The 25,172-nt window shown below is 37.9% G+C and overlaps 1 protein-coding gene and 1 long non-coding RNA gene across 12 annotated transcripts in view; one reads left to right on the top strand and one right to left on the bottom strand.

The window, feature by feature from the left end:
• KIF6 (kinesin family member 6) overlaps positions 1-25,172 on the bottom strand; it is a 389,626-nt gene that overhangs the window by 252,162 nt on the left and 112,292 nt on the right. For all 11 annotated transcript variants that reach the window (XM_015136288.3, XM_078000037.1, XM_078000038.1 and 8 more), the window contains 2 exons: positions 10,024-10,230; positions 495-638 (listed from right to left, as the gene is read on the bottom strand). In XM_015136288.3, the coding sequence (XP_014991774.2) occupies positions 495-638; positions 10,024-10,230 (351 nt within the window). The remainder of the gene's footprint in view (positions 1-494; positions 639-10,023; positions 10,231-25,172) is intronic.
• Positions 1-25,172, top strand: part of LOC144340361 (uncharacterized) — a 221,736-nt gene that overhangs the window by 104,017 nt on the left and 92,547 nt on the right. The gene's annotated exons all lie outside the window — the stretch shown is intronic.

Here is a 25,172-nt window from a genome sequence, read left to right as displayed (position 1 = left end):
CCTCCTCTGGGGAGTGTCTGGATCCCAAACATGAAACATCAGCTGGCTCTAAAGCAACCCAGAAGAGCCATTCAGTAGCTGGCTCCTGCCAAAGCATCGCAGTTGCTTCACTCAGCAACATTTCTAGGGACACATCTCAGAGATATCTCCAAGGTATCCAGCTCTTAGTCATTGGGGCAAAATCAAGCAAGAGAAGCGGATGGGTCAGCTTTCCCATTTCCTTGGGTGACATAGCCAACCCATCAGTAGGCCTTCCAAAATCTGTGTATGAGGCTTCTTCAAACTATCCTGTGCTATGTGAAGTCAATTCTCAAATGGGGTTATTATAACAATGACAAATAGCCCACAGCTGTGAACTCTGTAGGGTACTGCCCTCTGAAGGCATAACTCAACCCAGCTGAAAAGGTAGAAACCCACCCAAGATCCTCAACTCTGTCTCACCAGCTAGCAGTAAAAACCTAGATTAAGATCTCCAGAAAGAAGAGCCAACATACATCGAGATTCCTCTTCTCCAAGGAGAGTGTTGCAATCATAGTTGTCATGCAGTTCCCTCCCAAACTGTCTCGTAGGACACTGGTCATCATGGAGTTTCTATAAGGAATGTGTGAACGATGCTTTTCTGAAAGGGCAATGATAACCTGTGGTAAAGTAGAAAGGTAATGGGATTAATTTAGCAGAACACGCACACCTGACAAACAACGGAGCTTCAACAGCAATAAAAATGCAAAAGGAAATAACAACTAAATGCAGGGTGAAGTCCAAAGCTTGAGTACAGAATAAATATCTTAACAACAATATTCACTACAAGATGGTGAAGACTGAATAAAGTAAATGTAGCATAACTGTAGCATTGTGAGCCCCATGAGTTTTAGACAAATGAAATAACCTGTGTAGAACTGGATACACTGTTATTCTGTTTATAGCGATTGGAAAATTTGTATAAAAACACAAGAGCAAAACATGCCTGATTACTTTAATTACTTTAATACTACCAAAATTGGGCCATATGCCAGTAAACAATAACTAAGGGAAACAGTATAGGATGGTGGTTGAAGTCCCAGATTCTCATGCAAGATTGTCTAGGTGCAAGTCCTAGCTTTCCTAGGGCATGTCACTCAACATGCCTCAGTCTCCTCATCTGTAAAACAGGAATAAAAATAGTACCTACCTCACAGGTAGTTGAGATGATTAAAAGAGTTAAAATGTGCAAATTACTTTGAATAGCACCTAGCCCATAACAAGTGCTGAATATAGGTTTGCTCCCATTGTAAGCAACAGGGGTAGTTTACCTTGGTTCAGTTCAGGCTTGCTCACTTTACACTTCATGAGTTCCTTAGGTACTTAATGGGAAGGTACTAGATGGATGGATGGCAAATGGAGCAAAGACTGCTGGGGTTGTCCCGAAAGGAGGCACTTGGGGCTCAGGGTTATCCTGGGCAGACAAAACCAGTGCTAGAACGTTCATTACAAGGCAGCAGGAATCAGCCACCCACAGGATGTGTCTTCAAGGGCATCACAAGGCCCTGGCTCCTGAAAATACCTCCGCCAACACCTGTCATTGTTCTAGTCCTGCCTCCTCCCAGGTGTGTAATTTCCATCACCAGAACTTCCTCTACTTTTTTGGTTTACAAAACAAAAAGGGAGCATTGCTTTCTGAAGGCTGTTTTGAGCAAAATACGTAACTATACCACTAGTCTCACTCTAAATTCATGACCACAGGTGTTGGTAAATTCAGTAATCCTGTGATCGCTCTCTCTCAAAAATCACTTTTCAACTCTCAGAAATGAGACCTTCACACTTTTCTCCTTTTCCTTCAAACCTTTCTTCACCCTCTCCTCTCCTCAATTTCACTTTGAGCTGATGGCCACACTTCTACTAGATATGACAGATATAGATTCAGAACCCTGACCAGGGCTATCTCATGTCTCCATCGTTAAAGCCCCTGTACATTCTGCCCTTCGCCTTCTTATTGTCCTGCTCCTGTCTAAGGCCAGCCCTCCATCCTTGGCCTCATCTGCTCCCTCCTACTTTTCTCCTACAATTACCTCCTCTCTCTTCTGAATTAATTTCCCTTTCATCTGGACAATTCCCATTCTGCATGCCCACTACAGTCCTAAACTAAGATGGCTCTTGCCAAGGTCATCAGCAACCTTCATTGTACCGAGAGCACTGATTGCCATCTTACAAGACTTCTGAGCTGAGTAAGTATGCAACACTGGTACTCAGTGCCTCCCTTGGGAAACACTTTATTCACTTGATAACTGGGACATCACACTTTCCTGGTTTTCATCTTTCCTCAAAAACTAGTTAATGAATATTTCTTTTTCTTATTCCCAAATTACAAACTTTGGAGTGCCCTGGGGCTCAGTTCTTGATCCTCTTTTCTGTCTTATCTACACTCTCTCCCTATGTAATCTCATCCAATTGCTTGGCTTTAATTATATTTTATTTATTTATTTATTTATTTATTTATTTATTTGAGACAGAGTCTTGCTCTGTTGCGCAGGCTGGAGTGCTGAAATGCGGTGGCACCATCTCAGCTCACCGTAGCCTTTGCCTCTGGGGTTCAAGTGATCCTCGTGCCTCAGCCTCCGGAGTAGCTGGGATTACAGGTGTGCATCACCACACCCAGCTAATTTTTTGTATTTTTAGTAGAGATGGGGTTTTGCTATGTTGGCCAGGCTGGTCTCAAACTCCTGGCATCAAGGGATCCACCCGCCTCAGCCTCCCAAAGTGCTAGGATTACAGGCGTGAGCCATTGTGCCCAGCCATTGCCTGGCTTTTAAATGCATCTATATCCTGATGTCTTCCCAATTTATGCCATCAATCTCAACCTCTTCCCTGTGCTACTATCATCTTGGAAACTCTACATCTCCACTTGGATTTCTATTTTTGATTGTCTTTCCTGTCTGCCCCCAAGACTGATTCTTTCTCAGATCTTACCCATTATTACTAAGGCCCCATCATCAACCCAGTTGCTCAGGCCAAAAGCTTAGGCAACCATCCTTGATTTGCCCTCATCCCCAATATCCAATCCATTAGCAACTTCTATTAGGTTTACTTACAAAACTTGCAGGAATTGCACCACTTCTTGCCACCTCTTCTTACCACCACCACTCCAGTTCAAGCGTCTGGGGTCCCTTGCTTGGGCAACCACACAGGCCTTGGATTAGTCTCCCTGCTTCTACTTTTGCCCTTCCATGATGTGTTCTCCATACGGCAGCCAGAGAAATCTTCACACAATCTAAGTTATGCCAAGTTGCTCCCTAATACACTTAGTATAATATCCCAGCTCCCGTGTGATCCCTCCCTGTAGACTTATCTGACATCATGCCCTGTCATGTTCCCTGGGTCTATGCTGGCCTTCTGACTGTTGATTCAGCATGTTGAGCTTATCCCCACATCAGAGCCTCTGAAATTGCTGTTCCCTCTGCCTAGAATGCTCTTGTCCCAGATTTCCATACAGCTTTCTTTCTGCTTCTCATTATTCACATCTTTGCTCAAATTTTGTTTTCTCACAAGGGCCTTCCCTGGACACCCTATCAAAAATAATATACCTATCTTCAGCCTGTTAATCTATCTTATTTTTCTTATACTACTTATCACTATTTAAAATTATATCTAGGTACTTATTTGTTATCTGCTTCCCCTCTAGGCTTTCTGCTCTGCAAGGCCAGAGATGTTGTCTCTCTTCTTCATAGCTCGACCCACACTGCCAAAAACAGTGCTCAGCACTTGGTAACATGGCAGAAACAAAGCTGTCTCCCTCAGCTCTCATGGCAGCCCTTATTCTAGTTTGACTTCCTATGAAATTACTTTTCCTAGTCTGGCTTGAAAGTCATGTTTTGCTTAAGACATAGCTCCACCAAGCAGACAGCCCTATGTAGGGTTTGGAGGTGAGCAGTGAGAGGTGGTAGCCATAAGGGGAACATCAGATTCATGGGGGGCATGGTGGCAGAGGCATCTGGTTCTTCTGAGGCAGCTGCAGGGAAGTTTCTGGAATCCAGTGCCATGTGACTATACAGTAGTACTTTGCAGAGCAGTTAGGTGCATCTCCTGGTCGCTCTGTGTAGCAGCCAAACCCAGTTTTCTGACTTTTCTTGAGATTTGTTATGTTTAATAAGCCATGCTTCTTACAATAGCTAGAGCAGATTTTCCAGTTTACAACTAAGAAATTTGATGAATATAAAATGTGCTCAACAAATTTTTTAAAATAAATCAACGAATGCATGAGAAGATTACTTAGTATGTCCCAAGAAAACAGTGTGAAGATCATCAGTATGGAATGAGGTTTGAGAGAACTAAGTTTCAGTGTCATTGGAAAGGAGGTGGGGAATATGGCAGACCCAAGTCAGAGTGGCAATAGATGCCAAGCAGAACTCCACACTCTAAGAACAAAGAGGACAGATTGAGTATCTGAAACAGGCAAGGTGAGCCCAAATACCCAAACAGGGGCTGGGCTGACAGATGTGCAGAGAGTGTGGCATTATTGTTTATAAATAATTTCTCTACGTACTTTGAAGTCCTTTTATAAAACAAATGTCACTGGTTTTCTCCTGCTCTAGGAAACAATATTGACGTCTTTTCATTCAATGGCTTTATTGACAACTTAGAGAACCTAAAGCAGAATATGCTTATTAAACTTCTTGTTGATATATGTGTATGTGTATACACACACACACACACACACACACACACACACACACACACACATATATATATATATAGTTTTTTTTTAGATGGAGGTTTTGCTCTTGTTGCCCAGGCTGGAGTGTAAAGGCACAACCTTGGCTCACTGCAACCTCTGCCTCCTGGATTCAAGCAGTTCTCCAGCCTCAGCCTCCCAAGTAGCTGGGATTACAGGCATGCAACACCACACCCAGCTAATTTTATATTTTTAGTAGAGACGGGGTTTCACCATGTTGGCCAGGCTGGTCTCAAACCCCTGACCTCAAGTGATCCACCCACCTTGGCCTCCCAAAGTGCTGGGATTACAGGCGTCAGCCACCGTGCCCGACCCTGTTGATATTAAATTAAATCATGTGTTAGTAAACTTGCTTTTGGTTGCAAGCAACAGAAAATGTAACCCAAACTGGTTTTAATTATAAGGGATATTTATTGGTTCATGTGATTGAAACAGGAAAGGCTTTAGGTTAGAAGGAAACCAAAAGATTAATGTTACTATTAAGGACTTAGTTTTTGCCCATATCTCTGCTATATCTTCCATGTGGTAGAAGTCAGTCTCTTCTTGTGGCCCCACAATGGTTGCCAAAAGCCCTGATGTTATATACTTCCTTATTCACAACTTAGGTGAGAAAGAATTCTTCTTCCCTAATCACTAAACAAAATTCCTGAGCTTCAGTAGATATGAGCTTGGGTCCTGGGCCCATCCTTGAACTATCACTGTAGGCAGGAGAAAGACAGGCTCCAATTCACTTAGATGAGTCAGAATCTACTGGGGAGCTGGGATGGGCTCCTGGCTGCGCTTCTCATTGTTATGGACATTGCAGAGGCAATTCCAATGTCCTCTCTAGAAAGCGCTCTCTAAAGAATTAGAGATCAAACTGGGATTACGGATTAGAAAATATGGTCTTAAAAATGGAGAAAATGAAGGCAGTCATCTTAGGGATATCTCTTAAATAAAGTGAGCCTCAGTTCCCTCACTTATAAATGTGGTATTGGAATGTCTATCTCACAGAAATATTTTAAGATAATTTCTGGACTAGTTCTCAGTAAGCATAATTTTAAGAGATAATTTCTGGACTAGTTCTCAGTAAGCATAAAAGCACTCAGTAATATAGAAGGAAATGTTCTTTATGAAATGTTCGAAGACTAATTTTCATCGTATAAACACAGTTCTGGGCCATTTCTTTAGAAGAGGACCCTGAGAAGGTATCTTATCAGCTCTCAAGGAGCTTTAGGAATACTATAAGCCCAGCCCACTCAGAGCAGATGTAAAACTTTGGAATGACCCAGAAATGGCAGGTATTCAGGAAAGAGGCAGAGGTAGATTATTCTTTGTGGGGCTGCTGTGAGTTCTGAAATTGGGCAGGAGGCAAAGGATCTGAAAGGCACAGGAAAATGGGGTGGTCATAAAACCTGACTTTTTAATCGTTTCCTTCCATCTTAGATTGCATGTACAAATACAATGGTTAATATTCCTGAAGTTATTCTCTGACTGACAAGGAGTGGAACCTCACATTATGCTTAATAATATCTCCAAGTACCTAGAAACTGTGCCTGCAATCAATAATTCTATTTACTATTTAATGAGTTAAAGACTTTAAAAAAAAGAGTTCAGAAGTGTTTGGAAAATTATCCTATGAAAATTGACAAAATTTGGAGTGTTGCAATTGGCACTGACACCATTACTTTTTCTCCTGAACACAACACATTCAGTGGAAGCCAAATGGAAACTAAAACTCTGGAAAAGTCCCATTTGTGTTGAATAATGGCCGAAGGCAACTCTGATTCTGATTTCTGTAGCAGTACAGAGCAAGCACTTCATTTGCAGTGGTTTCTCACTTGATGTGTAGGCTGATAGAAGCTGTAGGTCACACCAGGAGCACTCGGTGAGATCTAGGACAAGTATGTACGTCTCCCTTTTCCTCCCATGAACTCAGTTTCTAAGGCCAAGATGTACCCTGTTATTGTGGCTTAAAATGTCTTTGAGGAAACTTTTTGGAAAAAGTACTGCATATACAAGGAGAACTCCAAAACCAACCATACTCTGGCAAAAAGAAAGTTATTTACTTGTGAACACAATAAAGTACATTCAACTCAGAGAGGTTGCACTCTTTGAGCAGGTGTGAAGTCTCACAGTTATGGCCAAAAGAGTAATTATAATGCTGCATGGAATTTGTGGAACCAATGTAGGCTAATTAAGGTAAAGCAAGTTACCAAATGGTTTCCCATTCCATCTCTATCTTACATATTAAAACTGAGAAAGAGGGGATAGGGTTATAATTGATTACCAACACTCATATGGATTTCTATTACAGGTTTTAAATTACTCTATTGCTAAGTATTTATTTGTATGCTTTGCTGTTCTGCTAACATGATAGCCCCTCCTACTTCTCAGTCATTCATTTATCCCCATTATTTAACGTAACTCACAGCACCCAGTAAACATTCAATCACAATTTGTTGAATGAATGAATGAATGAAACTAATTAAACTAAATTGTGTTACACTTCCAGTCTCATTAGTCCCATAATAAAGTACTACATAAAGAGAAGTTGATTAACATAAGTCCTTGAATTTTGTTATTCATTAAATATCTTCCCACTCTATTTATTATTCTTATTCCTATGCATTCCTTGGTTTTCTCTTCTTTCTGTGTGAAATTCAAAAATTTCTCTTCTATCGACCTACTTGCTCTCTAGCAGCTACTCCTAGATTTCACATCTCCACGTTCACAGACTAGTTTTTCCATATTTATGTTCTTCTTTCCTCTCCCACTAATCTCTTTTCTCTCCATTATCTTATGTTGAACCTCTTCTTTTCCTGTGAAGACACTTGTGTATCAGTGTAAATGGTTAACAGCTGGAGTGATGCAGTGGGTGAAAATGAAACATCAGTTACAGAGACCAAGGGGCAATGACATGTGAATGTCATTGAGACCCTGAGCAAATTCATCCCCCTGGGCTGCAGCTAAGAGCTGACAGGCTCGCAATTCCCACCACCTGACACGCTCTGCCCCATCCTTGATTGGCTTGCCTCTACTCATTCCTCTGCGTGGTATCAGGCCCTAAGAAAACCATCATCAACTCTCACCTCCTCAGTCTCGGCCAGACACCCTGCTACAAGCTCCTCTCACTTCTTTTACTTTCTCTTCACTGCTCTCACCTGGCTTACAGCCACATACCTAAAGACTACGTCTTTAATTCATGTCTCCCTACATTATCCCATGAGGTCTTTGGGGAAAGGACTGTTTCTATTTTGTTCACACTCGACTCCAGTGCCTAGTACAGCCCTCAGCACATGGTAGGTCATTATAAGTATTTGTTTGATAAACAAATTAATGATATAGAAAATCCAATGCCACATAGCCCCCAACACTACTCACATGAGGCTGTCATAAGAATTTTGAAGAGAAGAAATGTGAGGAGAGGAATAGTTTTAGTGACACATAGCAGCTTGCAAAGGCTTATAGAATTAAAAAAAAAAAAGAATTAAGGGCAGAACATTTCTCTTGAGTGATTACAATTGGTGGGAAGTCCGATTTAACTGATGAACATAATTTTGTATGAACAGATGGATATAATGGAAATTAAAACAGACAGTGCTACCATCCGAAACAAGCAGACACATTTCTTTGAATACAGTCCATTATGTTTTCATATCAATGTTCTATAAGTGTTCTATTAAGTAAAAAGCTCTGTTAAGTATAAGTAGTGTGTAATATTTGAGCAAGAAAGAGCTTAGGAATGCTGACTCTTGTTAAAAACACTAGAATGATCTGAATACCAGGCAGGCCTTAATCTCTGGGTGCTGCCTGACTGGGATTCATCTGGTTGGAGTCTGGCCATGTGCACCTTGTTCAGAAAGGGTCCTTTAGGTTTCTCTCCATCTGCTTTTTTAGCCAATGTGATGATTACATAGCATTTAACATCAAGGCAACATCAGTCTCAGAAGGATTCATTAAGCAGTTAAAAAAAGGTTTTATTTTTTCCCCTCTAATCTTTTAGCTGCAACATTCGTTAGCAAGTCCTTCTGCCTCACCAAGACTCTGTACTTCTCCATTCCAATTTTTGATCATGTTTCTTATTTTTTATTTTATTTTTTTTTTTTAGAATTTGGAAGTAGTTGCCATCTTTAACATTCAACTCACAGCCCTTATACTCAAAAAGCTAAATGGAACTTGAGAAATCATCTAATTCAATCCACTCATTTGAGAGATGAATTTTTTTTCCTGAAAGATTTATTTAGCTAAATTCAGATGAGTGTTCTCTTCCCCGGTGTTAAATTCAGAAATTAAAAATAGAGCACATACTGGGGTAGATTGTAATCAGCCTGGGGTAGAAGTAGGAAGGGAAAGCGACAAGGCTAAGAGAATCATCGCGGGGTCAAAATGACCAACTCAATGCAGTCTCCCCAGGCAGAAAACATGTCGGTTATCTCAAAGTCACGTTCCCATCATTAATCTACTGGCCTGAAAACAGGCAAAAGGAAGCCATTTGTAACCTCTGTTTATACCAACTACTCAATTTTACAATAAAGCAGTAAGACAAAAAGTGGGAAAAGGTATAGGCTGTGAAGCCAAGTAAATCTAGGTTCAAATCCTCACCCTCCCCTGGCTGGGTAATCTTGTGGGAAGGCCTTTGGAAGACTTGAATTTTTTAATCTGTATGATGGGGATAGTAACTAACACCTACAACACTAAAGTGGAGGCCCTAGACAATATGATAAACAAGAAAAAGGTGTTAGGGCTGTTGCGAGGTTTCAACAAAATGCTACATACGAAATGCTAGTAGATCTCCAATGTTCCTGGCGGCATTATTTACAATAGCCAAAAGGCAGAAACAATGCAAGTTCCCATCAAGAGATGAATGTATAAACAGCATGTGACATAGACATACAATTGGATATTACTCAATTTAAAAAAGGAAGAAATTCTGATACATGCTACAACATGGATGAATCTTGAAAACATTATGCTAAGTGAAATAAGCCAGACACAAAAGGACAGATGTTGCATAATTCCACTTACATGAGACATCTGGAATAGGCAAATTCACAGAGACAGAAAGTAGAGCAGAGACAACCAGGGACTAGAATATAGGGGAATGGGAAGATTCTGTCTGGGATTATAAAAAACTTTCAGAAATGGATAGTGTCAATGGTTATACAACTTTATGAATGTACTTAATGCCACTGAGTTATGTACTTAAAAAATGGCAAATTTTATGTTACATATATTTTATCATAATTAAAAAAATTCTAATAGAATGCCTGATACATAGTATGTGGTCAGCACATGGTAGCTATAGTTATTAATACATCCCACTCTGCCCATTTTACCTGTTCTAAGTAATGTAGTGACAAGTTGATATACTTGGCCTCGGTTAGAAGATGGCCCCCTACTCCAGTCTTCGCAACTCGCTCTGAACCAGCCAGGTCAACCAGATGGAGTTTGGCGTGTCGTACTGTTGCAGATCCTGGTTCCTTGCTTGACAAATGAATAGTAAAAATGCAGTGGGAACGAGTTGAAGCTTGGTTCATAGGAGTCTATAAAAAATTGCAAAAGAAAAATTATTTGAACAATGAAAATTTTTGAAGACTATCAAAACATTTAAAATAATATTTCTAGTGACAAGACATTTCTCATGAAGCCAGCTGTCAACTGGAGCAAAACCACTTGTGACTAAGACCTTTCAAGTAAGTTGTTTTGAATGTATTACCTCTTGGATTACTGATGACAAACATGGATGGGTTGACTCAGAAAGTGAGAAAAGAGTTCTAATGAGGTATAGATCGAGTCCTCTTGCCAATATAACTTTATTTCATTACCTGTCTATAATCCAGGCATTAACCTTGGCTTAATGCTTGAAAATGCTTAATGTTAATCTCATGGGGAAAGAGGTGAGAATGTGTGTATCAGAAAAATTCATGATCACAATTGTAAACAAAAGCCACAGACAAAGAAACCTACCATCACTGCTACTGCTCAACACTAAAGTGGAGGCCCTAGACAATATAATAAACAAGAAAAAGAAATAGAAGGCATAATAGTAGGAAAAGAAGAAATTAAAAATGTCATTGTGTACAAAAATATATGGTGGTCGACATAGAAAATGCAAGGGCATCTCCAAACAAATGGCTAAGAACTAAAAAGTTTAGTATGGTTGCTGGATGTGAGATGAATACATAAAATCAATGAGGTTCTAATAACTCAGAGTGACAATCAGAAAATATAATATTATTCACAATGGCAAGAAAGACAATGAAATAATAAGGGATGAATTTTCTAAAGGATATGTAATTTATAGGGAAAGTGGTAAGATAATATTAAAGGACAAAGAAACCTGGAATAAATGGTATGCAGGATATTAATGCACCATTTCATAGATGGGAAAACTCAACATTAATCTATATGTAAATGTCTACATATTAACCTATATATTCAATGCAATTGAAATAAAAACGCTACAGGTTTTATTTATAGAAAAAAGACAAACTGATCCTAAATGGCATACAGAAGAGAAATCTTCAAATAAAATGAAAAGTAATGCTGTTTACACTTCCTTACTGAAGTTGCTCCATCAAAAAATAAAAAGAAAAAAATGAAAAGTAATTCTGTGAAAGAAGAATAAGAAAGGAGACCTTCCTGCCATCTATCAAGGTATACCACAAAGCTACAGTAATTAGAACAGTGTGGTGCTGGTGTAGGAGCAGATAGCTAGGACAGTGAGACATGCTGTGCTCACTGAGGAGCTCTGTATGGGACAGAGGTGACATCACACCACAGTGAAGAAAGGATGCACTGATTTAATAAATGGTACTGGAATAACCAGCTATCCATCTTGAAAAAAATAAACTTAGATTGCTTCCTTACACTATGCACACAAAGAAATTCCAGAATAGATTAAAGCTTTAAGTGTGAAATAACATAACTTTAGCACAAATACAATAAAACATGGAAGCATACTGTAATCAACCCAAGGAGGTAATGGATACTTTAAGACATAAAACACAAAAATAAATTGATTTAAACTATTTGACCAAGATAATCCAAAATGTAAAAACTTCTGTCTGATAAAATCCACCAAAAAATTAAAACACTAGAAGATATTTGCAATACATATGGCTGACAAAACGTTAACAATAAAGAACTCGGCCAGGTGCGGTAGCTCACGCCTGTAATTCCAACACTTTGGGAGGCCCGAGGTGGATAGATCACTTGAGATCAGGAGCTTGAGACCAGCTGACCAAAATGGTGAAACCCCGTGTGTACTAAAAATATAAATAAATAAATAAATAAATAAATAAATAACCAGGATTGGTGGTGCATGTTTGTAATCCCAGCTACTTGGGAGGCTGAGGCAGGAGAACACCTTGAACCCGGGAGGCAGAGGTTGCAGTGAGCCAAGATAATGCCACTGCATTCCAGCATGGGTGACGGAGCAAGACTCCATCTCAAAAATAAACACATACATAAATAAATAAAGACATAAATAAAGAACTCTTGCAAATCAGTGAGAAAAAGTAAGCAAAGAATATGACTAGGTAACTTATAAAGAAGAAATCTGGAAATGGTTAATGAATATTTGAAAAAATGCTCAAATTTATACATAATCAGAACCACATAACTTAGAACCATAAGGTTTAAAAAATAAAGTCTAACAAAATACATGTCGTTGGAGATATAAGGAAATGGGAAATTTTATGTACTGCTGGTAGAAATATAAGTTAAGAATAAATTTTGACAGCAATCTGATAATATATGGCAAAGTTCCAAATACGTATAACCCACAGCCATCAATAAACTACTAGATATATTTCCTAGAGAGAAATCTTGGACAGGTATACATATATATGTGTGTGTGTATGTGTGTGTGTATATATATATGCATGATAAGTGATAAGGACATATATACATGGACTTTCACTGCAACATTATTAAGGATAGCAAGAAATTGGTGCAAGACACACAACCTAAGTAGACATCTGTGACAGAAAAGATTAGTAAACTGAGATAATGCAAATTACAGGGATGTTAAAATAAAGCAACTTTGGATAGATTGACATAAATGGATTTCTAAAATAGAAAGCTGAGAAAAAATAGAAAGTTAAATAATGATATGAACACTATGATAGAATTTACATAATTAAAAAAGCAATATTATCTATCGTTCATGAAGCTATAACTTAGGGCATTAAGTATAAAAACATGGACCAGAAGGATATGGCAAATTAATAATAGCAGTTGTGTTTGTGAGGGATGGAAATGAAAGGCCAAGAAAGGGATTTCAGCTTTATCTGCAATATTCTTTTTCATTTAGTTAAAAATTATTAGAAGCAAATCCTGGATTGGAAAACATGGATGTTGGTCACATTATTCTCTGTACTTTTTTGTGTTTTACATTTTTTGGAACAAGAAAGAAATTAATCTGCTTCAAGATACGAGTGACAAGTTAGTAGTATCATCCTGTCAAACAACAAAAAAACCAAAAATATTCCAAGTGAGTATTCATATGAGTGAATATGTTCAGATCTCCACCTTTGCAAAATGAGATTTAACCAAAAAATTTCAATATGGATGCACATGTGTGCAGACAGGGTAACATATTTGAATGGTAATTCAACCAGAAATTCTTTCTGTAAATATAAATTCTTGATATACACCAGAGTTGATTTACACCAACTGCCAAAATAAACAGATGTCAAAATGCTGGCATAGTTTTGGTGATGATGATGTAGCTAGTGAGTTAAACAGGCCGAAAATTTGACCCATTACTTGTTGCCACAATAACTATGCCCAAACCTGGCCAGTGTGTGATTTTGCCTGCTAAAGCGGATCAGCAAATAACTGTGCATGTAAAACCGCAAACTCAAATTTAGAACCTAAGTTGAGGTGTTTTGGAAGTGACTGTAAGTTATTTGCAGAACTTAAACATGGGTTTCATTTCACTGTGATAGTCGCGCAACAATAAATCCTACAATACTGTAACAAAAGTCAAACTGACAATCAATATAAACAAATAACATGGAGACTTCTCAACAGCTGTCTTCAGCTTCGAAACTGATATTCTGAAACCAATAAAATGTGAGCCATAAATGAATATTGGTAGAGTGTACCCATTTCAAAGGAATATAAGATTCACATAAACTAAAATTGTATATTCTGGAGTCTGTAATTAAAATGCAGTAATATGCTGTAGGAGTCCGTGCCTACAGTTTTGTAACGTCTCATAAATATTTTCTGCATGAAGTAGCAGTTGGTGTCCTCTTAGATAAAAATTTCTTAAACCTCAGAAAACATTCTTTATGTGGAGCTTTTTAAGTGTGATTGGATGTGCTGGTGTCTGCTCTGTGTTTATTTAAGGATGTCTTTATGTCTCATAGGCATGGCCCTACATTTGTCCTTTTAAAGGTAAAATCATATTAAAATGTTTCTGAAACTGCCTAAGAACAGATGGCACCATTTAGGCAGATTCATTCAAAGTTAAGCACACATTTTAAACAAATGTGCTTTTGGCACTAGTGACTGTGCCTTTGGAAAAATTTTAGTGATGATTAATCACCTGCATGCAGAGAGCTTCCATGTTTCCTATTAGCCTATATATTTCCTATATGCCTAACTGTGTTAGGCAGTACAGAGACAAGAAGGAAAATAAGACCTGGATGCTGCCCTCAAGGAACTTATAATCTAGTTAGGATCTAAAGCCACAATGTGTGAAATGAGAATGAGCATGAAATGAGAAAGGCAAAATGTGCAGTAAAGAAAGTGATTTGTTCTTAGCAATGAACATGCTGATCTTCTAGGTAATATCTGATAATGCTAGCCATTCCCTCACTCTAGGAGCTCGCCACCCTCTGCCCACCACCTGCTTTCTAGGGCCAAATACTCTCCAGTCACTTTCTCCTTCTCTATGGCTTTTTCCTTTACTTTGCTCTCTTCTTTGCAGTCCCTAAAAATAGGTGTGTCCTAAGCTATGGTGACCATATCTTCTCCCCTTGGAAACTCATCTTCTACAGCTCAAATCCTCATTGCATAGGCTCTGTAGTGTAATGAAAATCACACACCAAAAATCTCAGAATTTGGTGTCAGATAGCCTGGTTTCAAGTCCTGGTTCTGTCACTTACTAGTGTTAAAAGCTGAAGCAAAATTACATGAAGGAATTTTGATTTTCATGTTTCTAGAATGCCATATTAAGACCTGCTTCGTTGCAGGGAGTTATATTAAATACCAACTGAGTTACTGAGTACTGAAATGATCTGCGAAGTGTAAAGGGTCATATTAATGTCGCTGTTGATATTCACTTTATTCAGATGCCTCATGTATCCTTCTCTCTTAATTGTTCTGTATACCAGATTAGAATGTCCAGCAGTTTGACTGATCACTGTCATTAAAATGCCTTGCCAGCATCTTGTACATAATGTTCCCCAAACAACCGTTATCTCTTTCCCTCCCTCTGTGTGCCATGGATGGGTATCCAACCCATCCTACTCCTGTTGGATTTCTCTCCACTTATCTGTATCTCCCTCAGTAGCCAAATATCCTTTACCTCTCGCTTGGGTTACTGCAGTCTCTCCCTTTTAGTCTCAATATTTACTCTTGTCCCTTCCAATTGTCCTCCACCTCTCAAAGTACTATTGTTAAAAGGCATATTTGATTAATGACAATCCTATCTACATCCCTGAATTAAACTAGCATGTTCCCTAAGACTAAATATCTCTATTCCTTTCAACTGGGCCTTTTGCAACTGTTTATCAAAATCCTTTTTAAATATGGTACTCTGGCACTTGAATTGAATATATTATTTTAAAAGTAGCCTAACCACAGCTAAGGACATTGGATGTATTACTTCCTGGAACCTGGGCAATCTAAATCTAATATTGCCAGTAAATAGCACATCACATGAAGTGTTACTATACCAGATTTGCTCTAGCCCTTACCCATGCTATGGAATTTCTTTGGGACACACACACACACACACACATACACACACACACACACACACAGACACACACTAGTTTACTTCATGACTGCATTTGATTAGTTTTTATGTCAATAATACAATCTATTGGAGCTTGATCTTGTTTTCAATTTTGTGCTATCTACAAATGAAAATATCTTGTATATTCTCATCCAAACAATGTGTAAGACACGGAGCAGCAGGGCAGACCAACAACATTCCAAGAAGACCACCTCTGCTCTCCACCCGGTTAGGTAACAGTTACGGGTATTTAACAATTGACTTCAAGTACTTTTATATGCCTTCAATTTCTCTCTATATTCCCAAAGATATTTTGAGAGATAAAAAATAAATTGAATTCATTTGATCTATAAAATTTTAAATGCTGTCAGAAAAGTGAATGAAATTAGTTTAAGGTAATATCAATGCTGACTTTTTCTTAATTGCTTACTGACTATTATCCTTTATCAGTTTCTTTTTTAGGGCTTGTATCAAAAATATTAGCTTGTTATCTTGCATATATATTTTCTTTTTTGGAAAATGGAGAATAGACTTACTTTTATGGGGTGAAATTTAAAAACCTAGGCACACTGGACTCCTTACAGAGTCATCATATCTTCAGTCTATGGCTAAAGAAAGTTATTTTTCCTCTTTCTCATCTCCAGTGTAGCAAAACTTAACTTCTCACTGAAGTTCCATTCATTTGAAAAATTACTTCCTACAAAGCTTCTCCATTTTCCTCTTCCTCCCTCCTAGACTTCAAGCTCCTTGTAGACAGGGACTGTGTCTTATGCATCATTGCCTAGCATAACATAGTAGTGTTAAAAAATGTTTGTTAATTTGTTGACTCTTGCTCATTTCTTGTGTTCTGGAATCTCTACAGCATGCTCCATAATTTCTAAAAATCTTCAGATAATTCTGTGACTACATTGGCAAGCTTTTTAAGTCCATGGAATACAGTTCATTTGAGTCTAAAAATTAGAACTATTTGAAACAGCTAGATTGACTCAAATCTCCCTATCAATCTTGGGCTTCAGTTATTCGTTGTGCCTGATTCCAGAGCTCTTAATCATTACTCTCTATGTCTTCAATTGCCTTTTCTCCTGTCTAGAATGTCTTCTAGCTTGTCAATCAAGTATGCCCTTTTCCTACTCCCCAAATAAGCCTACTCAAAATTCATTTATCTTTGTGAATTCCCTGGGACTATACCCAATTGGCATTAGCCATTGTGTTCAGAAAGGACATTTAACATTTGTGCATACAGACAGTCATTGATATCCAAACCCTGGAAGAGTCCAAAAAAATTGGTTGTTCCAAATGGAGTTTTAAATGTTCATAAAAAAATCCATTTGGAACATTGTTTAAATTGTGTTATCATGATGAACTGTTTGTTCTAGTGCATAGTGAAGTAGTGGTGGGCTACAAATGAATGTTCGGTGTCCAACTCATTTTGTGGCAGTGTCAACAGAATGGCGCAGATTGTAAAAAGTGACTCAAAAATGACCCTGTCAGACAATAGTGGCTTCAAAATGTTTATACAGAAGGGGCTTGGAGCAGCAATGACTGTGGAGGCAGGGGTTGATGCTGCTTTGTTAGGACACTTCACATAACATCAAATGCCTACACTGAGGACTGGAGACAGGTGCTAAGGCCCCTTCTACTGTCCTTTATGCCTCTCCCCAGCACTGGCTTAGCTACCACTCTCAGAAGCTATTTCATGTGGTAAAAAAACCCCTCAAATCTCATTGAATAATAATTCTTTTCTATAGAGCAGGAGATACCTGTTGGCTGAAAGAGAAATTTGAAAATAAACGGCGATGCTTTTTTTTTGTGGGGTGCGTGTGTGTGTGTGTGTCCAGCCATTTTTAGTAATGATAATTCTGATTTGGGGGCAAGAATCAATAAGTGAAATACAATTTCTTGGGGTTTACATAATATGCCCTTATGGATGTTTGTAAAATTAATTTTTTTCTGCTTTTAGTTAAACTTATGTTTTCAATCACTTCAAAAATGATTGTAGACAGTTAATGCAGCCTTCAATGATTCAAATAACCTCTGTATATCACATTAAAAGTTTTCTAGGGTACCTTGAACGCTTACTTATTTCTTGCCATAACTTATACCTTTTATTCTATTCCTGTGTAGCAAAATATTTTTTTCAATCACTTTGTTATCTTGGAGTAAAATATCTCAACAGGAATTTCCACTAATCTAGAATAGATCAAATGAAAGAAATCTCATTTTGATTGAACAGGACATTGTAAAGTATATGCCTGAGACTCCTTAAAACAAACCAACTATCAACAACAATAGCAACTACAGGATCTAGAATTCAGCTTTCCCCTTCAGTTCTCCTTGTTTGATAACACTTTCTACACTGATACTCTAATTGATCTGTTCCTCCGCTCATTTGCTCTATCTGAATTGAAGACTGAAAATGCTGACTTCCATGTGTTTTTTTAAATGTTTTCTGAGTTGGTATCTCAGCCTTTCAGGTTAAACCTCACCCTAAATGAAGAATTACTTAATCCATTACCTATCGGTTAACTGATTCTTTATATAGTTCTTCCCATATTAAATTAATTGAATTAGGAAGCTCACTATGCCCTTGATGTACTCTAACTCAGCCTGGAGAAGTGAGACCAAACCTAGTGGTTTAAGCACATGACCCTATAAACACCTACCTCGATCTTTTCTGGAGGTGTTTCAGAACACACTGCCTAGCAACAAAATATTCCCGAGTGGATATCCCTCTACTGGAATTAATGATCCTAAACTTCTCATTTTTCTTTCTGACTTTTCTGTTTATAAGATACCTGGCTTTTAGAAAAGTAGTCAAAATGATTTTCCCCAGTTGCAGGATTCTAGGTCTTTTTCTTATCCAGCATGTTGTCAAAATAGTTTTGTAAAAGAGAAATAGACTAGACACACCAATTTTGTTTAAAATTTAAAAACAAACTTTGGAACAATCTGGAACATATAATAAGAATGTTCTAATAATTATGATTTGCCTTTATGATAAGAATAGGTCTAGTATGTTTTATTGTGCATCCCTCCTAACAAGTCTGGAATCAATTTGATGGATTTTTGACTTTCACATCCTCAAAGATCTATTAGCCGACTCAAAAATTTTTAGGAAAACAATGTCAGAATTAGTGGTTCTGTTGAAGCTTCCTCTGTGGATGTCAGGATTCAGATTACTTCCCTAAGGGTCATTTTTCCAAGATTTGGCAAATCAAAGTCAGACACATTTATATCAAAATCTAAGTCGGCTAAATGGTGGTACATATGGGAAATTGGGAAAGATTTTGCCTGTATCTTTAATTGGAACTACATTCAATTATCATTCTTACGTATCATCCTTGAGCTAGATAGCACCATATCCTCCACCAGCATTAAGGTTTGCTCTCTGAACAATGAAAATTATATAACCCAAAATGTCTGCCAAACCCCCTGTTGTATTTTTCACTTGATTGCAAAAAGAATTATAAGCTAAATTTAGCCATCAAAACAGTAACTCATCATAATTGTCCACTCTGTCCATTTTTCATCTTTTAAATTGAGTTTGAATTTTTTTCTCTTTTTCTCTTCCTATTAAAATTCAGCCTTCGCTTAAAAATTTCCAAGTCTGACTATTCACATAAGTGGAATAATAATATTATGGGGCTAAAAGAGCTAACAATCTTAAGAATTTTAGCAGTTTATTCAAACTGTCTTTTTTATACATACTACATACCTTGGGATTATAGACAATCTGAAACTACGGTTTACTATCCTGTGTATAAACAACTAAGACACAGGTAATGATAACACGCCAAGGAGAATTTAGATATACATTTGTATGATTTTGTTCTAATGAAAAAAATATATCCCGTGAAACTTCATTGGGATAGCACTTAATGCAGTCTTCGACACAAATTTTAGGACAATGTCACTCAGAGTAGAGATGCTGAAGAAAGAACTCTAGAAGCACAGATGTCCAGTATTAGGCATAACAACCTATTTTATTTTCACTCACAGTTGACTTGTATTTTCTGACTGTATGCCCTTAAGGCTCTTTCTTTAGCTTTGGAATTTAGTAACTTCAAGAGAGGATATCTTGGAATTGAGCTCTTCCAATTTTTTCTTTGAGCTCTTCCAATTTTTTCAGTTATGTCCTTTTCATCTGCAGATTCAAGTAATTCCAAGTTTCAGAAAACGTTTCTCTAGTGTTTCTGTTGCCTTTGTTCTCTCCTCTTCTTCAGGATTTCTAACTATGCATAACTGGATGCTCCTTTGTCTCTCTTTCTAGATATCACCTTCTCTCAATAATTTTTATATCCTTAGTTATTTTTCAGTCACATTGCTTCCTCTTATTTTTCCCTCCTCCTCCTCCTCCTCCTCCTCCTCCTTCTCCTTTACCTTCTCTTCTTCTTCTTCTTCCTCCTTCCTATTCGCTTCTAATGGCACTTTCATCTCTTTAATGGCTTTCTTTTTCTCTTTCATTTATTTTCTGAAGTTTTTCAGGTTTGCTTTTCTTTGTCTTGTTATCTTTTTCTTTGGGCTCTTCTATAATATTAAGCTATTTTTTAAAAAACCAAGATTGTCTTTAAATAACATCCTTAAGATTATGAAGAGCAAGCCCTGTGCTCTCTGATTTCATCAGCCTTCAGATATATGTTCCTTAGCCCTGACACCTACTCCATATATACAAATAGGTTGTGGGATGTTTTCTTTCTGATAATTTTATCTTTGAACATGACTATCTCTTTCCTAAAGAGTAGCCGGGAGGATAGGTGAGGAAATATTCATATTGGGTTTACATCCTGAATACTTTTACATTACATCTGTTATGTCTTTAGCCTCAAGAGCATAAACTTTCCTCAGTATTTCACACTAATAGGTCTGGGATGGCTCGTAGTTAAGCCCCTTAAATAACAAACTCCCTGAATCCCACTCACCAAAGGCCATCTTCTTTGGCATGAGCCCACATCGCTGATCATAAAAATGGCTTGTATTTAAGGTTTCTTCTTTGGATCCACCTTCTAGAGTAAGAATGAATATCTATATAATATTCCCAGATTCTTCCTCCATACTTGCCTGTGTTTCAGATCTCATCACTCTAACCAAAAGATCATTGGATTTGCATTTGAGAATTTGTGACCCTTTCTTTAAAGGGAAACTCTATCCTGCCTGAGGTTGGAGGACATATGAGTTGGCTCTCAGCACCCTCTCTCATCATAATTCACATTCATAGTATTTGGCAGGTTTTCTCATAGTTTGAGGTTATGGCTATTTCTTTATTTCACTGAAGATGGCTTTTTTCTCCTCTCTTTCGTTTTTTGCTGCTGTCGTTGGTGAATGTCAATAATACTGAATAGAGTAAAAGTGACTTTCATATGCTACGTTTAATTCGAGACAAGAACTTTAAAGATCAGAAGAAACTCTGGGACTAAATTTTATAGCCAAAAGACTATTATTTTAATAATGTCTATGGAGTATATAAATCTTAAAGTTCTAAAAATAGCTGTTCCAGACCACTCTTTTATTTTAATCGATGTTTTAGATCAAATCTCATGGTTCATGTAATACCACTAAATCAGGTTAGAGCAGAATGCAAACTGTGTTATAAGACAGAAGCGTTATTTAAAGAACACTGTTTCTCATGTATCTCATATGTAAATTATGAGAACAAGAAATAAATACTTGTCATATAGTAAGTGCTCAAAATTAAAGTTTCTTTTCTTCTATACCTAGTAGGTATATATAATAGATAAGAAAAGAGGTTAGAATTGTCAATATATCTTTCACTAAGGCTTCTAGCTACTTATCAGGGCCTAATAAGAAGAAAATGCTATTCTTATTTATGTATTTATTTGAAGTGGGGTCGCACTATAGTGCCCAGGCTGGCCTCAAACTCCTGGGCTCAAGCAATTCTCCTGCCTCAGCCTCCTGAGTAGCTGGGATTAAAGGTGAGCCACTGCACCCTGCTAAACATGCTATTCTTATTGTAATAAGATCAAGGCCAAAATGTAGTTTGCCTGTTGTATATTTTGCTCTAACCAGGTTCACAAATTTTATAACAAACTTGCTAATTATATATAACTAACATATCTTTCAAACAAAAATGTGTGAGGATGTGTTAGTCAGTATCCCTCTAATGACTTTGGAACTAATTGCAACCAAAATCCTCTTGTTTTCCACACACACCACACAAGGAGATTCGGGCTTGAAGTTGTGTTAACAAACACAATCACACAATAAAGCTACTCCTTCCTTCCTGCCCTATCCTTATGTTATTAGACAACACGTCCAAGAACAGCTGTTCCTATAACTCGCATAAACCTATTAACCCCCACTCACACCCCGTCTCCCAACTGTTTGCACTTCCACAAGGTCATACAACTTACTCCAAAAGTTTGCTAATGTGCAAAGCCCGAGAGCTTACAAAGCACATCAGCACAACTCAGATAAATCTAGCACAGATGCTCCACGATTTATGACGCGGGGTTATGTCCCAACAAACCCATAGTAAATGGAAAATACCATAAGTTGAAAATGCATTTAATATACCTAACCTACTGAACATCATACCTTAGCCTGGCCTACCTTCAACGTGCGCAGAACACTTCTATTAGCCTACAGTGGGGCAAAATCACCTAGCACAAACCCTGTTTTATAATAAAGTGTTGAATATTTCATATAATTTATTGAAGACTGTACTGAAAGTGAAAAACAGAATCATTGTGTGAGAACTTGAAGTACAGTTTCTACTGCATGCATATCAATTTCACACCATTGTAAGGCTGAAAAATTGTAAGTTGGGGAGTGTCTGTATGTCTTTTATTTCTAGCAAAGACTTAGGCATAAAGACTTCTAATCACTCTTGGGGAAATTATTTATTAATCCTAGAAACTTTGTTGATAGGCTAATTATTTGGAAAGTAACCTCTTTCAAAAGATTTGAAGTATCACACACACACACAAAATGTTGAAGTCATCTGTTCTCAGTACTCACCAATAAGCACAGTGTACCATAAAATCACTTTCAGTTCTGGGCCTGAGATTGGAGGTCTTATTGCCTGGAATCACCAGATCTTCGTCTCTCATGAATTCCACAAAACAATTAATCAATAATTGATGACCTACTAGTTGCCAGGTGCTGAGAGAATAGAGATGAACAAGACAAAAGTCTTGTCTTTAAATAGTTGCCAGCTAAGAACTCCAGGGCCTGTCCAAATGTTATTTAATTCAATTGTTTCTATATCCCTAGAAGGTGGGTATAATTATGCCCATTTTACAGGTTAGAAAGCAGAGTTCAGACCAGTTAAGTGACTTGCCCAAGGACACACACTTGGCAAAGGGTGGAGCCAGGGGTAGAAAAGAAGGTCTCCAAAGTTCATGCTCTTCAGCACTACCTGGTGGGGATTGGGCGAGATGGTGAAGAAACCACAGAGTGGAACCAACACTGACTGGAGGAAGTCACCTGACAGTTCACATGGGAAAGGAAGCCAGGCGGAAAGCAAGAAAGCTGCCCACCCAGGGGACCCCGGACTTTCCCAACGTCGGCACTGAGTGTTCCTTTCTCACCAAAGGTCCCCTGCAAGCAGTTTCACAGCAAATGTTTTATACCAGATATAGCATATTATTGCTCCAGAATCCATCCAGGCCAATAACTACACCAGGTAATACCTATATAAGAAATTATATGCTAGACCCCTCGGACACAGTATTCACTTCCTACAGCTGCAGTACACAGTACAACAAACTGCTGAACAGGACAAAGTTCCAGCCCTCATGGGGTCAACAAATCAATCAGACCTACCCTAACACTTCAAGAGAGAAACAAATAGAAGACATGAACAAAAACAGAAAATGCAAATGGCCAATAAAGATATAAAAGAATTTGGTAATCAAAATGCAAATTAAAACAAGATTTCTTTTTTTTGTCTACCAAACTGGCAGAATTTTCAAATGTTGTTGTGTTGACAAGGATGCAGAATATAGACCTGCTTGTTGTTTTTTTTTTTCTCTGGGAGTGGGTTTCAACCAGCTTTCTTAAGGGTAAAGCCCAGACTGCTCCCAAATCTAGCCTAAGCACATTTAAAATGCTAAAATACATATTCCTGGGCTCCACATGGAAGAGATTCTGAATCATCAACCAGAAATGTAATCCAAGAAACTGCATCATTTAACTACCACAGGGTATTCTAATGCAGGTTTTCCTAGAACCATACTTGGACACAGAGTGCCCTAGACCATGGGTAGGACTATGCCTTCAAGGTAGGGGCAAATGGTCCTATCTATGGCACTATGCATGGCCTGATCATCGAATGCAGACTGCTTTCTTCAATTAGATTTGATGACTTGATAGAAATATTTCAGCTATAAGACAAAAAAGTATCAAGTTATACTCGCTACTGGTGGACCGGATGCTGGGTCACACACAGTTCAGCTTTTATAATATTTATTCTCGTTGGCCCAGCAATTCAACTTAAAAAAAAAATTTATCCTAGGGACATAATCAGGTTTTATTCAAAACACTGGTAGGATTGCTGAAATTACTTAAGAGTTCTGAATAAATAAGAAGAGGCTGAAGCCACTCTTAATAACTTTTCCTTAAAACGCTGGCTATGGGTAAAGAACATGAAAGGAAAGAGCACTCCACTTTGTGTCCCACTTATTCAGACTTTGTTTTGCAAATGTTTTCTGGTTACCAAGGCAACTTCTGGATTCCTCTGTGTAAATGGGAAATTGGGAACTTCGTTTTTTTAAAAAATGATTCGTTTGTTCTTTTTATCCTGGTAAGCTCGTTCTGTGCTGACAAATTGCATTCTGACAGTTAGGTTGTAATCCAAAACATGCTTTTTTAGAAGACTGTGAATAATAAGGAATTTCTAGGGGTTGACAGTTACTCTTCATTTATATTTTTATGTATTTGCTTTCATTGCATTCAAGGTATAAACTAAGGTGCTAAATATTGGGTATAATATTAAAATAATTTAGAAATATATAACATGTCTACAACAATGGCAAGACTTTTACTAAGCAGGCTCTCATTATAACATGGTAATTATTATTACTAAAGAAAAGATAAAAGCAAGTACCGAAGCAACCAAAACCTATTAGACTTGGTTTTTTAAAGAAATCAGTGCATTTAAAGAAATGCACAACCCCCATTATTAGGATTGGACTTCTTCAGGTTTCAGCTATTTATAATATTAAACACTCATCAGTAAGTAATAGGAAAAGACCTGGAATTCTGGCTGGGTGCGGTGGTTCACACCTGTAATTCCAGCATTTGGGAGGCTGAGGTGGGCAGACCACTTGAGGCCAGGAGTTCTAGAACTGCCTGGCTAACATGGTGAAACCCTGTCTCTACCAAAAATACAAAATAACTAGCCAGGTGTGGTGGCACATGACTGTAGTCCCAGCTACTTGGGAGGCTGAGGCACAAGAATGGCTTGAACCTGGAAGGCAGAGGCTTCAGTGAGCCATCACACCACAGCACTCCAGCTTAGGCAACAGAGCGAGACTCTGTCTCAAAAAATAA

The sequence above is a fragment of the Macaca mulatta genome, chromosome 4 (assembly GCF_049350105.2).
Source record: "Macaca mulatta isolate MMU2019108-1 chromosome 4, T2T-MMU8v2.0, whole genome shotgun sequence".
NCBI lineage: Eukaryota > Metazoa > Chordata > Mammalia > Primates > Cercopithecidae > Macaca > Macaca mulatta.
This window is presented reverse-complemented; position numbering and strand designations above follow the sequence as displayed.